Source organism: Diadema antillarum, unplaced genomic scaffold, assembly GCF_040938485.1.
Source record: "Diadema antillarum isolate AM-2024a unplaced genomic scaffold, OU_Dant_1.0 seq00000392_RagTag, whole genome shotgun sequence".
In the NCBI taxonomy this organism is placed as follows: Eukaryota; Metazoa; Echinodermata; class Echinoidea; order Diadematoida; family Diadematidae; genus Diadema; species Diadema antillarum.
In genome coordinates, this window is record NW_027271387.1 from 1,589,819 (window position 1) to 1,603,129 (window position 13,311).

Genomic DNA, 13,311 nt, shown 5'->3' on the forward strand with positions numbered 1-13,311 from the left:
AGTTGGCATCTCTGAATGCATGATATCTGACCATTTTGACACACACACACACACACACACACACACCCAAATCACATAACAAACACATCCAAACATGTGCACACACACACATACACTCTCTCTCGCTTTCCTTACACACACATTCTCTGTATTTCTGTCCTACATATCATTTTTTTCTTCTATCTGGCAAACTCACATGGGCACGCACACATGTGTGCACAAGGGCAAATTGTTGAGGTGTAGCTCTGCCGATTATCTGATCAATCGTCGCCTCGCAAATGTTTAGGTCCCGGCTCGGCATTCCCCCATCCTCCCTTTACCCCTTCCCTGATCAGCATCCCAGGCGAAGCTCGTTACACGTCAATTTGGAGCCTGTGACAGTGCAGCCCTCATCAGCACTGCAAACTGGAGCAGGGAATCTTCACAAGGGGTGAAGAACACTGCACTTTTTGAGGTAGACATACAAAAAAAAAAAAAAGATACACCTATCCCCTTTTGAATGGCAATAGTCAGTACTTGTCAGTATTAAGAAGAGCAAAATGTATGTTCAGTTTTCACCCATTTTCTGTGTGGAGGAGGGATACAGAGAATCTAGTGTTGTCAAAGGACATTAGTGGGCACCGTTTAACACACACACACACACACACACACAAAAATTGGGTAACGGTTGCACTCGCAAAGATATTGTAAAAGTGGAAATTTTCGCAGTGTTGAAATTTTTGTGCATTTCGCACAACCAGAAACTAGCGCGAAAATAAAAGCACGCGAATATTTTTGCATGCCATAAGTTCCAGTGGTTGCCGTCTTTGATTCCGCGGAATTAAATACACGCGAAATTCTTCTCACCCGGCCAAGCGCGAAAAATTAGTCGCGCGAAGATATCCACGTTTACAGTAATCTCTAGGAATACCAAACAGGCAGGATGGGCCAACTCATTCAGGTTAGTCAAGATAAATCGTCAGACGTGATTTTTACGCCATAAAATTGACAAGAGCGCGAGATGCACGTGGACTACAAATACTTCCTCTCCCTGTTAGTGTGTCAGTGTGCGCTCCCACTCTGCATGTAAGTGAATCTATCGAATCTATCTGGTATTTCAATCTATAAATCTTTAGATGTGATTTTTAAATTATAATAGATTAGAGGGCCAAATGTATGGGGATCATTCTTTGGCTCTCCCTGTCTGCATACCCTTCCACTCTGCATGAAGTTGAATCGATTGATGACAAGCAGCTCCAAAAGCGCACATGTCATATCTTCAAACTGCCATCCCAATTGAAACTGAGAAATCATTCCTTGATTAACTTTTCTCAGAGCAACAACCTCCCGAATGCTAGACAGGCATCGTATCCACTAGACTACTGGGTTCCATCTGATAACCAGTGATAGCTCTGATCCCTTGTAGCAGTGGGTTTTGCCTATTCATTGAAATGAATGATTCTTGCACTGAGTTACTGAAACACTGAATAACCTGTGTTTACTTATGTCCATGAAGGGCAAATTTGTCAGTCAGTTGCAATAGATCATAATCTTATGTAACACACTCAAACACTGCACAGGTTTGGATCTAACCAAATCATGCATTCATTATTTCCTTTCTACTTCATCATTTTAACTAGACTTTACTAAAACTGCAGCTATTGAAAACTATATGTGCCTAACATACCATACATATATAGATAACAGATATATTTTTTTACTCTAGCAAAGGTGGCGCTTTTCCGTCTATACTCAATTGCATAACTTTTCACATGGGGAGATACAACATTTGTTGGTTTCGTTAAAAAATATTCATGTTAGTCCCAAAGGAAAATTTCCAATGCATATCATACAGATGCATCTTGGAATGGCAAAGCACAGACTCGTATATACACACGTACACACACTCACACACACACACACACACACACACATACGCAACCACAGATGTATATAACATGCATCGTCATACAAACATAAATCTACTACAAACACACATTCATATTATCCTGAGGCTAATCTGCGGAAGGAAGGGCTTGGAAAAAGGGCAAAAATTCATTTCATCACAAGAACCAAACAAAGCATAACAAAACAAATGGAGTGAAACCTGCCTTAGCGGCCACCTGTCTATAGCAGCCACCTGCCCTATACGGCCATTAAAAACAACTCCCCTCAAGAGAAAAGCCATGTTAAAGAACCCCTTTGATAGTGGCCACTTGTCTATAACAGCCACTTTTTTTGTCTCCCTTTGGTGGACGCTATAGGCAGGTTTGATTCATTTTAATCATACCTACTCCAAAACAACCAATCAGCTTCTATGATATTCAGTTGTTGCCGCAACAGTTTCTATTACTACAATACTGCCACATGCTGTAAGCAAGAGGGCCCTGGTTGCTTCCCTGGAAAGTGCATCTGTGAAGTAGGCCCTTGCCAAATCTCTGTGGCATGACTACAGTGGACTCCCATTATAACAAACTCCTTGGGACCGGCAGTTTTCTTTCGCTATATTGAAATTTTGTTATAACCGAAAAAATAAACAACACAAAAGCACAGAGTGGATAATGTTGCGGCCAGAAGTTTTACTTCGTTTTAACCGGAATTTTGTTATAACCGTGTTTTTTATAACGGGAGTACACGGTACCACTAATTTGCTGTAAAATAATATATGTTGTAATTGATGCAGTATCAAGTACCAAGCGCCAAGCCACAATTCTACCACGAGTAATCACTTGCAATGACTTCATGGCCAGTTGATCATTTCAATAAGTCTTGGTATTGTCTAAACAGAAACTATTCAACTAGGAATGTGAATATTTTGCAAGGATTCTTAGAGCAAAATTGGCAACTGTTAAAATATGGTGACATCCACACACTGACCTCTGCAGTTTATCGCAATGACCTCTGTGATTTTACATCACTATGGCAGAATTGACAAGCCTCACAAACTCACTGAATCCACAAATGCAATAAATACTCAGACACAGACAAGCACAACCGAGGACATGCCTGCTCCTAATCATCGACCACGATGGAGAGGGCCCTGATGTCGTTCAGCTTGGCGTGGAGTTCCTCTTCGAAATCCTCGTCACTCTGGACCGTCTCCTTGTGCTCCAAGGCGGCGGCGATCTCCACATAAATCTTGAAGCATTCTGTGTAGTACTGGACCTGTCAAACAATGTGGAGAGAAGTCTACGTATCAGAACAAGACTCCACCTGATAGAGGCGAACTATTGTAAAAATCTTGATATTCGGGGATTGGTGCAGGTTCCCAGGGCAAAGCCCTCATAATTCAGGGTGTATGGGCCCTCGCATTCCAAACACCAATTTCCAAGAAGAAGATGAAAATGTGAAAACTAACTACGCAAGATAAACACTGGATGCCAGATGCCAGACAATCGTAATGGCTGATCTGAGCCATTCAGCTCAGGTGAGCTTTAGGTGAAAGTATTTTCTTTTTGGTAATCAGTGAATCTCATCTGTACTGCAGAGGTACTACATTAACTCACAAGTATGCATGAATATCCAGCATTCAGGAGAAAAAGTCATGTATAGGTTTTTGAAGAAAATCGATTAACATTATTTGAATTACATGGAAGGTATTACAGTTACTCATGTACTCACTTTCCTATAGTCGAAACCACAAACAACTAAACAGAATGGATCTAGAACTTGATATTTAGATTTTTCAGTTTCATGCTCCTCTAAATACTCATTTGCTAACATTTTTATCCTCTCATTCCCTCTTCCTTACACTGCATACCTTGTGCCATTCTATATAGACAAAGTCATAAACACACTTTTCATGTACTTCCATGAGTTCAGGGTTCAGGAGTTCACGGGTCAGAGGTTGAGGAGGTCGGGGGGGATGACGGGGTTGGGGGGGGGGGGGTCAGAAAACTCGCCTGCGATTTGATGAGGGCCTCAAAGCAGGGCTGGAAGTACTCGATGCGAGCCTCAAAGAAGTTTGGCATACCCTCCATCAGCTCCTGATGAACCTTCTCATACTCCTCCTTGGCCGCCTCCAACGTCTTCTTGCTCTGTGGAGACAACAGAAACCCAGAAATCAATGATGATGATGATGAGGAGGAGGATCACAAGTAAGAGGAGATGACTGTAACCATGGCAACACATTTCTCTTATCTCACCAGGCAGAGCAAAGTGTAGAACATTTTTGTTATATCATATCCGTACAATGCAATGATGAAAAAGTACACCACCTACCATCATTACCACCATCACCTCTGCCACTACTGCCACCATCACTACTACCACCACTTCCCCCATCACTACTATCTCCACCACACAAGCAGCATCTAAAATGTACATCACCACACACACCTCCATTGCACCATCAATACCACAAACCCTATCAACACCACAAACCCTACCACAACTACCATCTCTAACATACCATGACTACTGTCACCTCTGCCATCACCACCACTACCACCACCATATAACCATCATCATTTCCCCCATCACTACTACCTCCACCACACCATGCCACAGCACCTAAAATGTACATCACCACTCACACCTCCACTGCACCATCAACACCACCAACCCTACCACAACCACCATCTCTACTGCAACTACTGCCACCTCTACATCACCACCACTACCACTACTACCATCATTAACACCATCACCACTACCATTACCATTACTACCACCACTTCCCCCATCAATACTACCTCCACCACACCACCAGCACCTACACCACCACTAACATCTCAACTTTACCAACACAACCAACCCACCACAACTACTGTACCATCTCTAGCATGCTATGACTATTGACACCTCTACTGTCGCCACCACTACCACCACCATCATCATATTACCACCACCATCACTACTACCATTACTGCCACCATCACTACTATCTCTACCACACAAGCAGCATCTAAAATGTACATCACCACACACACCTCCACTGCACCATCAACACCACCAACCCTACCACCACTACCATCTCTAATACACCATGACTACTGCTGACTCTGCCATCACCACCACTACCACCAGTACCATATTATCACCATCACTACCATCACTAACACCATCACCACTACTTTAGTACCATTACCATTACTACCACTCCCCCCATCATTACTACCTCCACCACACCACCAGCACCTACACCACCACTAACACCTCAACTTTACCACCAACACAAACCAACCCACCACAACTACCATCTCCAGCATGCTATGAATACTGACACCTCTACCATCACCACCACCACCACCATCATATTACCACCATCATCACCACTACCACTATATTACCACCACCATCATCACCACCACCACCATATTACCACCATCGCCACCACTACCACCATCACAACTATCATCACCATCATCACCACTACCACCATCACTACCACCATCACTACCACCACCACCACCACCACCACCACCATCATCATCTGATGCACTTACTGCCTCCAGCTTGACCAGGTTTGGTCCTGTCCGCTCCTTGTCCTGGTACTTCTCCAGCTTGCCCTGGCACCGGCCATACTCCTGCAGGAGCTGCTCCCGCTTCTTCAGGGCCACATAGATCCCTGGGAAGATGCCGCTGAACTTCTTCATCGGCTCCACCATGGTCCTAGTGGCACTGGTGTTCTGGGTGGGGGAAGCAAAGCAATGCACAATTTTATGGAGGTTACCCCAAAATTAAAGGGGCTGTAATGCACTGGATGTGGTGAGGATTCAGCTTGTTACATTTTGCAAGATACATGTATTTAGAACCCACTCTATGAAATGTTAAAGAGCATACAATTCTAAGGGGACTCAAAAGTTTATTTGACAAAAATCGGTTTTGAAATGACCAAGATATCCAAAAACAAGGTAAAACAAAGTGATCCTTGTAAAAGTCATGGCCTGTCAATTTTATTAGGATCACTTTTTGGACATCTCAGCCATTTCAAGACCAATTTTCATCAAATGAACATTGAATCCTTCTTGGAATTACATGCTCTTTCATATTTCATAAACGGTTTCTCATTATCTCACCAAATATGTTAGAAACCTGATGTTAGGTCTCAACCAAAACTGTACAATCCCTATTAAATGCCAGACAGCAAACACATGATAAAGTGATAGCAGACCATTTGTAATATTCACCTACAGACAGTCCTTTCCTGAGCCTCATGTTCTCCCACACGAGAACATTTTCATGTATATACAAATGACAAATGAAGTGTGTTATGTGGTAACATTAAGGCACACAATGTGGGTACACACTAGCCACGGTCACACTCGCAAAACTTCCAAAAGTTTGCAAGTCCATTCATACTAGCAGCTAATATCCTCGAAGTTTTGGTTCTAAAAGTTTGGGTCACTGGTGCACATGCCCAACAAAGAGGAAAGCGAGTGTGCAATCTGACAGCTATTGATTGTTATAATATAATCATTGCACACATGTACATCAAAATGAGCGCCCATTTCAGAGGTACTACCGCAAGCAGGAAGTAGACTGGTCATAATTAATAATAATAATAATTGATATGATTTATATAGCGCCAAATCCACTCTGCAGAGTGCTCTAGGCGCGGAAGGAAGAGAAAGTGAAGGAGATAAAGGACATACAAATATCAAGTACATGTAATGAGTAGTCAAATTGAGGCTTCAACAAGTGAGTTTTTAGACTGCTTTTAAAGGAGTCTGATGAAGAACAATTTTTTACGGCTGAAGGTAAATTATTCCATAAGGTGGGAGCAGCATGGCCAAAGGCACGTGTGCCCCATATTGTAGTGAATCTTGGAATTATCAGAGAACCGGAGTTGGATGAGCGTAAAGATCTAGCAGGGATGTAATTATGGAGTAAGTCAATGTTATACTGAGGAGCAGCGCCCTGAATGCAATGAAAAGTCAAAAGTAAAATCTTAAAAATAATGCGATCTTTGACTGGTAACCAATAAAGTGATCTCAAAATAGGGGTGATGTGAGTGTGCTTCTTGGATAGTGTGATGATGCGTGCTGCCGCATTTTGAAGCCTCTGTAGCATGGAGAGCTGAGTTTGTGGTAAGTTAAATAAGACAGAGTTTCCAAAATCGAGCCTAGAGGATATCAAGGCATGGACTAATTTTTGCGGTTCAAATATTTTCTAATGAAGCCGATATTACGAAGTTGGTATCTTACAGATCTACAAATGCTAGAAACTTGATGAGACATAGTCATGTGTCATGTGACACACTTTCCGTTGTTTGAGTGGGAAGTTTCACAAGAAGTTTCCTGAACTTTTCTGGAAGTTTGCTGTCACAATATGGCAAAAGTCTGAGAACTTAAACTTTGCAAAGTCTTGCTAGTGTCACCGCAGCTACCGTGCATACAAGGAACAAAAGAAACTTGCGGAAGTTGCACAAAGTTGTACACAGCTAGCTAATTGTGGGCTTGTTTGTGATGCTGCCAAGATGGCTACCATGGACATTTGCATTGAAGGTAGAAGTTACTCTCTCTCAAGTACAAGAACTAACCCATACAATTTATGACTTCTAATGATAATTTTATGATGACTTTTACTGTTAGTTACATACAGAATGATCTAGCCTCAGGCCTTAAAAGATAGTTCTGAGAGATTATGACTCACTTGACCTTTATATTGTGACTAATAACTACCATAAATAGCATTTCAATCCCTTCAATATGGATTATTCTGTGTGTTCTATCTCTCGCCAGTCATCCGTTGTGGTAATTTTTTGTTACCTTCAATAAAGGGCCTTCCCATCTCTGCAAAATATCATCCTGCAGCAGAAAAACATCATCTGGCACACACACCTACATGAAGTACACACAGGCATACACAAAGGTTGCACAAAAGAAAAATGAGGCTACAGGAACAACAGACCATTCCATAGATCTCAACAACTGAGACAGTGTACAGTAAGACACATGACAAATATAACTATATACAGATACACATACTCCTATAAACAGACACACTGTCATGCAATCATATCAACCACTATGCACAGACTTCCCTCAGCATGCTCATGGATTTATATGTTTCTTTGATCACATGTGACCATATCAATATTGTAGTCGTATGCTGTGTTAGGGAAGAAAATACGTTTTCAAAAAATGGACATAAAAACATGAACACAGATACAGACCAAGACAAGCAAACCAACTCAAAAGCTCAGAGGTGAATTTGCAAATCCTGCTGAGGTGAACCAGTGTCAAAAAAAAAGAAAGAAAAGAAAACATGGTACACAGCGATCAGAAAAACATGATTACAAGTGGACAGACACACTTACAGAGATACCTTGGAATGGACTTGTATCTCCTTGCGAGTGGGTGGATAATTTCTTTTGATGAGGGTGATGTCAGAGGGAAGACACAGTACAGGTTTGTAAATGGGACAAACAGAAACGGACTAACACAAACACACCCATGCACAGAATCCATTCAAGTTCACACGTGAGCTCATCATTTCTACCAATGACGCAGCATGTGGGCTGAGAAGAAACACAGAAACAATCAAACAAACACCAAGAAACAGACATACACAAAACGCACAAAATCAGACCGGACACAAACCACGTCACGTATCCGTACCAGCTCGTGCGTGAGTTCGTCGATCTTGCTGATGGAGGCGCTGATGCCCTCCAACGTCTTCAGCTCCTGCTCGGTGTTGAGGATGGGGCTGGCAGCGAGGTTGTGGGCCACCCGACACTGGTGCTTGGACAGTGAGGTCATAGCCTCGATACACTTTCTCATGTCCTTGTAGAGCCTCTTTGTGGCTTCATCCAGCCTGTTCACACAGAACAAAAGACAGGCAAGGAGGTATCAACAAATTTTAAAGTCAATTTTTCTTCTTCAATATTTCAATTCAATTCGATGATTTATTTTTTTCCATCAATAACAAGAAACACAAAATAAAAGGTAATACAATTATTAATTCAACTTTTAACAATTTGGAAGGACAAATAATTGAATATAATGCATACTATTACATGTACGAATAGTATTATAGCGACTATGAAGAACAATGCACACTCTGTCATCATTTAATACTGTCATACTAAGTCCATGGTCAGATGGCCTACCTCAAATCATTTCTGAAAAGAATGCTAGATTATTTGTATTTTGTCACCACATGCCTTCTTGAGACAATACTCAGTACCCCAAAATTTCCTATTTAAGATTCTGACATGACAATACACTGAACAACACATTATAAAAATAAGCTTGAGCTAATGTCATCATTATAAGTTTTTCACCAAACCCCAACTCCTTTATACAAAGGTTCCCATATTGTTACTACCCATCTGAAAGGCTTTGTTGGTACGGTTTGATTGAATTTAAACTTCAGCAGCACATGAAAATTAAAAGCATATTAAAGGGAATACTCCTTGAGAATGTCCATTCCATAACAACTGATCTACACCAAATGTGTTGTCACTAAACATGTTTTTTATGGATTTGATTGCAATTTAAACATGGATATATAATAAGATTTAAAAATATATGGAAAGAGAGGGATATACATATCAAAATCATCTTTCAAATATGTCTTAAACCTTGCCCACAATTATTGGTACAATGTATTCCAAAACAAATACCAGTACTTACACTTCTATTTTGTTCACTTCAGTTTCAAAGTCCTTTTCTTCCTGCAGAAAAAGAGTTAAAGGGAATCATCAAACAAAGAAAGGATTATGAATCGACAGTGTTTCATTGATTGCAAGAGAATATGAAATCATGAGCATAGACTTATCTCGAACAGGTATTCATGCTGTTAGTGTAGGCACACAAAAGATGGTTGCGTGCATATCAATGAAACTTGTTCTTGTCATCTTTACAATAGGATGACATTATTCAAAAGTCAATTTTACTACTTGTTTTGTACAAATGTAGGATACCTTACCACGCTGCTAGGTAATGACCTATAGTTTTCAGAGAGTGCAGCGTGGTTGCTACTATACAAAAAATGCCAGTGAAAAGCATGCATTGCTGTCTTACCTCTCTTGTGAGCATTGACTTCTTGGGGGAAGCCCCTGTGAATCGACTGAAGAAGTGCCTGGCATTGTGGAAACAGAGTGAAAGCATTCTTTGTTTGATGTTCAACAAATGATGAGGAATATGAGTGAATCTCGAGATCAATTAAAAAAATTTAAAAAAAAATTGCATTTAAATGAATGAATAAACAGATAAATTCTAAATAAACAATTAAATCAATTACTTATAATGGAAAGAGGACTGCCTCCTTTCTTTTTTTTTTTGCAGAGGCAGGATGCTGAACATGCATTTTTCTTTTATGTGTAATTTTGCCTTAGGAAGGCTTTTCCTTATACTTGATAGGATAAAAACATCATCTCACAACTCTCCCATTTTTGTCCCATGTTTGTGTACAGAGCGGCGATTCAAGCGATCAAGGTTTTCAAACAATTTTCCAACACTTGTGAATACTAAAAGTGTTAAAACTTAATTTCTATTCGACTAGGCGACTTTGAAGACTCAGTAGATGCTAATATTTACTATGGACATGGTTACTGAATATTGAACTAGGGTGAGTTTGTGCATGTTTGGAGATCATTTGACAAACGGGTGCGAAAGTACACTAGCGCCCTGGGTACCATTTCATGAAAGTTGTCAGCGCTGACAAGTTGTCAGTCTCTACTCTGACAATCATCATGGTAACAGTCAGTGACCAGAGCATCTCAGCCAATCAAAACCAAGGATTTTGCTGAAATTGTCAGAGACTGACAACTTGTCAGCGCTGACTAAATTGATGAAACACCCCCCTGAACTTGAAATGACAAAGATGATAAACTAGTAATCCTTAGGAGCTAGTGTTAGTCCATGGGGAAAAAGCACACAATCCATGTAAATGACGAACACAAACACGAAACAGCGGATCAGCTTGTTGTTGTGTGTGGTTCAGCAGACGACATTCAACACCCGACTTGACCCGAGCCCAGCATGCAGCACCAGCAACCGTAAATAATTTATGTCATTTTGAGGTCAACCCCCCCCCCCCCCCCCCCCCCCAGGGCTGCCAACATTTGAAACTAGTTGAGAGTGAGACTCCCATATAGGCCAATGCTATAATTTAGGAGTCAAAATGAGTGAGATCATTAGAAATGCATGCAAATGAAATAAAGTTTTAGAGTGAGAAAGGACCAAACTGAGCAAGTCTCACTCTCATTGAGCGAGAGTTGGTAACCCTGCCCCCCCCCCCAACACTCACACCGACTGATTTCAAGTTCGCTTTTATCGCCAGTACGTGTTAGTGCTGAGATAGCACTAGCGCTGTTTGCAGTAGCACTGCCACTAGCTAACGTTAGCACCGAACTTGAAGAACTTGTCTGCAAGAATCTTCAGCCTATTGAAGGAGGCAGACTCAATCAGAAGAAGAAGAAATCACCCACTACACTTTTTACATGCATATCAGGAAACAACCGTGGAATACAAATAGTTTACCAAGAAATTTAACACATAGATGCACCCAGTGTCTTCAGTTTTGAAGTTAGTTTGGATAAGTTCTGGGACAATTATGAACCCATGGCATAAAATTTAAGTTCGACGCCACGCCACCTGGTCATGACCCAGCTCATCTCAAGGACTAAACCTGGAGCTGAATCAGTTCGGGAAACCCACTCACAAGGGGGGCCCCTCCTTATAAGTAACCCGTCCCCCTTATAAGTAACCCCGTCCCCCTTATAAGTAACCCCCGGGGCACCCCTTATAAGGAGTCTCCACGCTTTTTTGCAATGCAACGCGAAAATGAAAGGACTGCGGCAATTCGCTTGATTATGTCCATAAAGCTTCACAAGTTTCCTAGTTACTCACGAAATTTGAGCAAAATCGGTTTGAGGCATCATATCTAAAATCATGGATTTAAATGCGATGTCAAACGACCCATGCGAATGCTGAAATGCGAGCGATTACTGGCGTGAGTGTCGCCAGGCGCGGCGGCGCGGCAATGCTTGAGTGCAAACGTGGCGACTGAGTACGGTACTCAGTCGCCACGTCTGCACTCAAGCATTGCCGCGCCGCCGCGCCTGGCGACACTCACGCCAGTAATCGCTCGCATTTCAGCATTCGAATGGGTCGTTTGACATCGCATTTAAATCCATGATTTTAGATATGATGCCTCAAACCGATTTTGCTCAAATTTCGAGAGTAACTAGGAAACTTGTGAAGCTTTATGGACATAATCAAGCGAATTGCCGCAGTCCTTTCATTTTCGCGTTACGTTGCAAAAAAGCATGGAGACTCCTTATAAGGGGTGCCCCGGGGGTTACTTATAAGGGGGACGGGGTTACTTATAAGGGGGACGGGTTACTTATAAGGAGGGGCCCCCCTTGTGAGTGGGTTTCCCGAACTGGAATACAGAGGCTCAGCCTGCGTTCAGAATCTTCCATAGGTATCCATACTATTGAATAGTATAGGTATGGTAGCCCTACTACATATCGACCACCGTCATTTAAACCGACCGCGTATTCATTGGCGCACTAAATGCTTAGTACGCACTTCACTGCGCGCAAAGCACATAAAAATGGATTGGCTTTGAATGTTGATGAGGATGTTGTGAGAAAATGCGGAAATTCACTGTTCATTAACGGTTTTAATCAAGGACAAAATTTCGAATGAATATTTTCACCGAATCGTAATGACAGCACAATGTAATGTCTATGGAAGTTTCTAAAAAGCTTCGTAGACTTTTTCTACAACACGGTGTTCAATACAACTAGGTTTGCGTGCATTGTCAATGCAAAAACAGCGGTCGATCCTAATAACGCGATTTACCGCGGGGAGCTGAAACGAGGCCACGCAAGTTCGTCGGCGATATTTTTGCACGGAAACGTCGAATCGAAAAGGGAACAACAGCATTTGATAGAGCTGGATTTTTTCAATCACGTAGGTCAAGTTTTTTACGTGAATTTCAGTGTTAAATATTCTTATCAAGCATATAAACATTAGGCCGTCGATGAGTAGGACTGTAGTAGGTCCAACCCTATAGGTACAACACTACCGCCCGCGTACCATATTACCGCGACCGCCCGTTATGCTACCACGGCGACAGTTCATTTTCTACAGTCCCAGCTATTGAAATATATGTGTCGCTATACCGTTCAGACGTTATGACTGGAATTCACGGTACTTTAAAAGCGACGATGAGAGCAGAACCGCGGATAATATAGAGAATAACACCTTACCAACTCATCGCAAATCTTTTCGGCTAAACTTCTACAATGCAAAAAGCCAAATTCTAGCACGGCTTGGGTGGAAAATTAGCTGCCGATCAGTTGGCAGCGCAGCCCAGGAAACGCCTTCCGCTGGATCTAGATGAATGGAAATAGAATTACATTATGTCCGT

General features: G+C 41.8%; 1 protein-coding gene across 1 annotated transcript; it reads right to left on the minus strand.

Moving 5' to 3' along the window:
- Positions 1–2,163: 2,163 nt before the first annotated feature.
- LOC139731994 (bridging integrator 3-like) lies at positions 2,164–13,270 on the minus strand. Its single transcript, XM_071642867.1, has 7 exons — positions 13,151–13,270; positions 9,951–10,008; positions 9,561–9,601; positions 8,544–8,739; positions 5,427–5,609; positions 3,882–4,016; positions 2,164–3,144 (listed from the first exon to the last, which is right to left on the minus strand). The coding sequence occupies exons 1-7, from the start codon at positions 13,156–13,158 to the stop codon at positions 2,992–2,994; spliced, it is 774 nt and encodes a 257-aa protein (XP_071498968.1). The 5' UTR covers positions 13,159–13,270; the 3' UTR covers positions 2,164–2,991.
- Between the last annotated feature and the right edge of the window lie 41 nt (positions 13,271–13,311).

Excerpts from the sequence above, each read along its gene's own strand:
- LOC139731994 (XM_071642867.1), bottom strand. Across the intron at positions 5,610-8,543 it reads ACGAACTCACGCACGAGCTG|AACACCAGTGCCACTAGGAC; the intron begins GTACGGATACGT and ends TCCCCCACCCAG. Across the intron at positions 4,017-5,426 it reads ACCTGGTCAAGCTGGAGGCA|AGCAAGAAGACGTTGGAGGC; the intron begins GTAAGTGCATCA and ends TTGTCTCCACAG.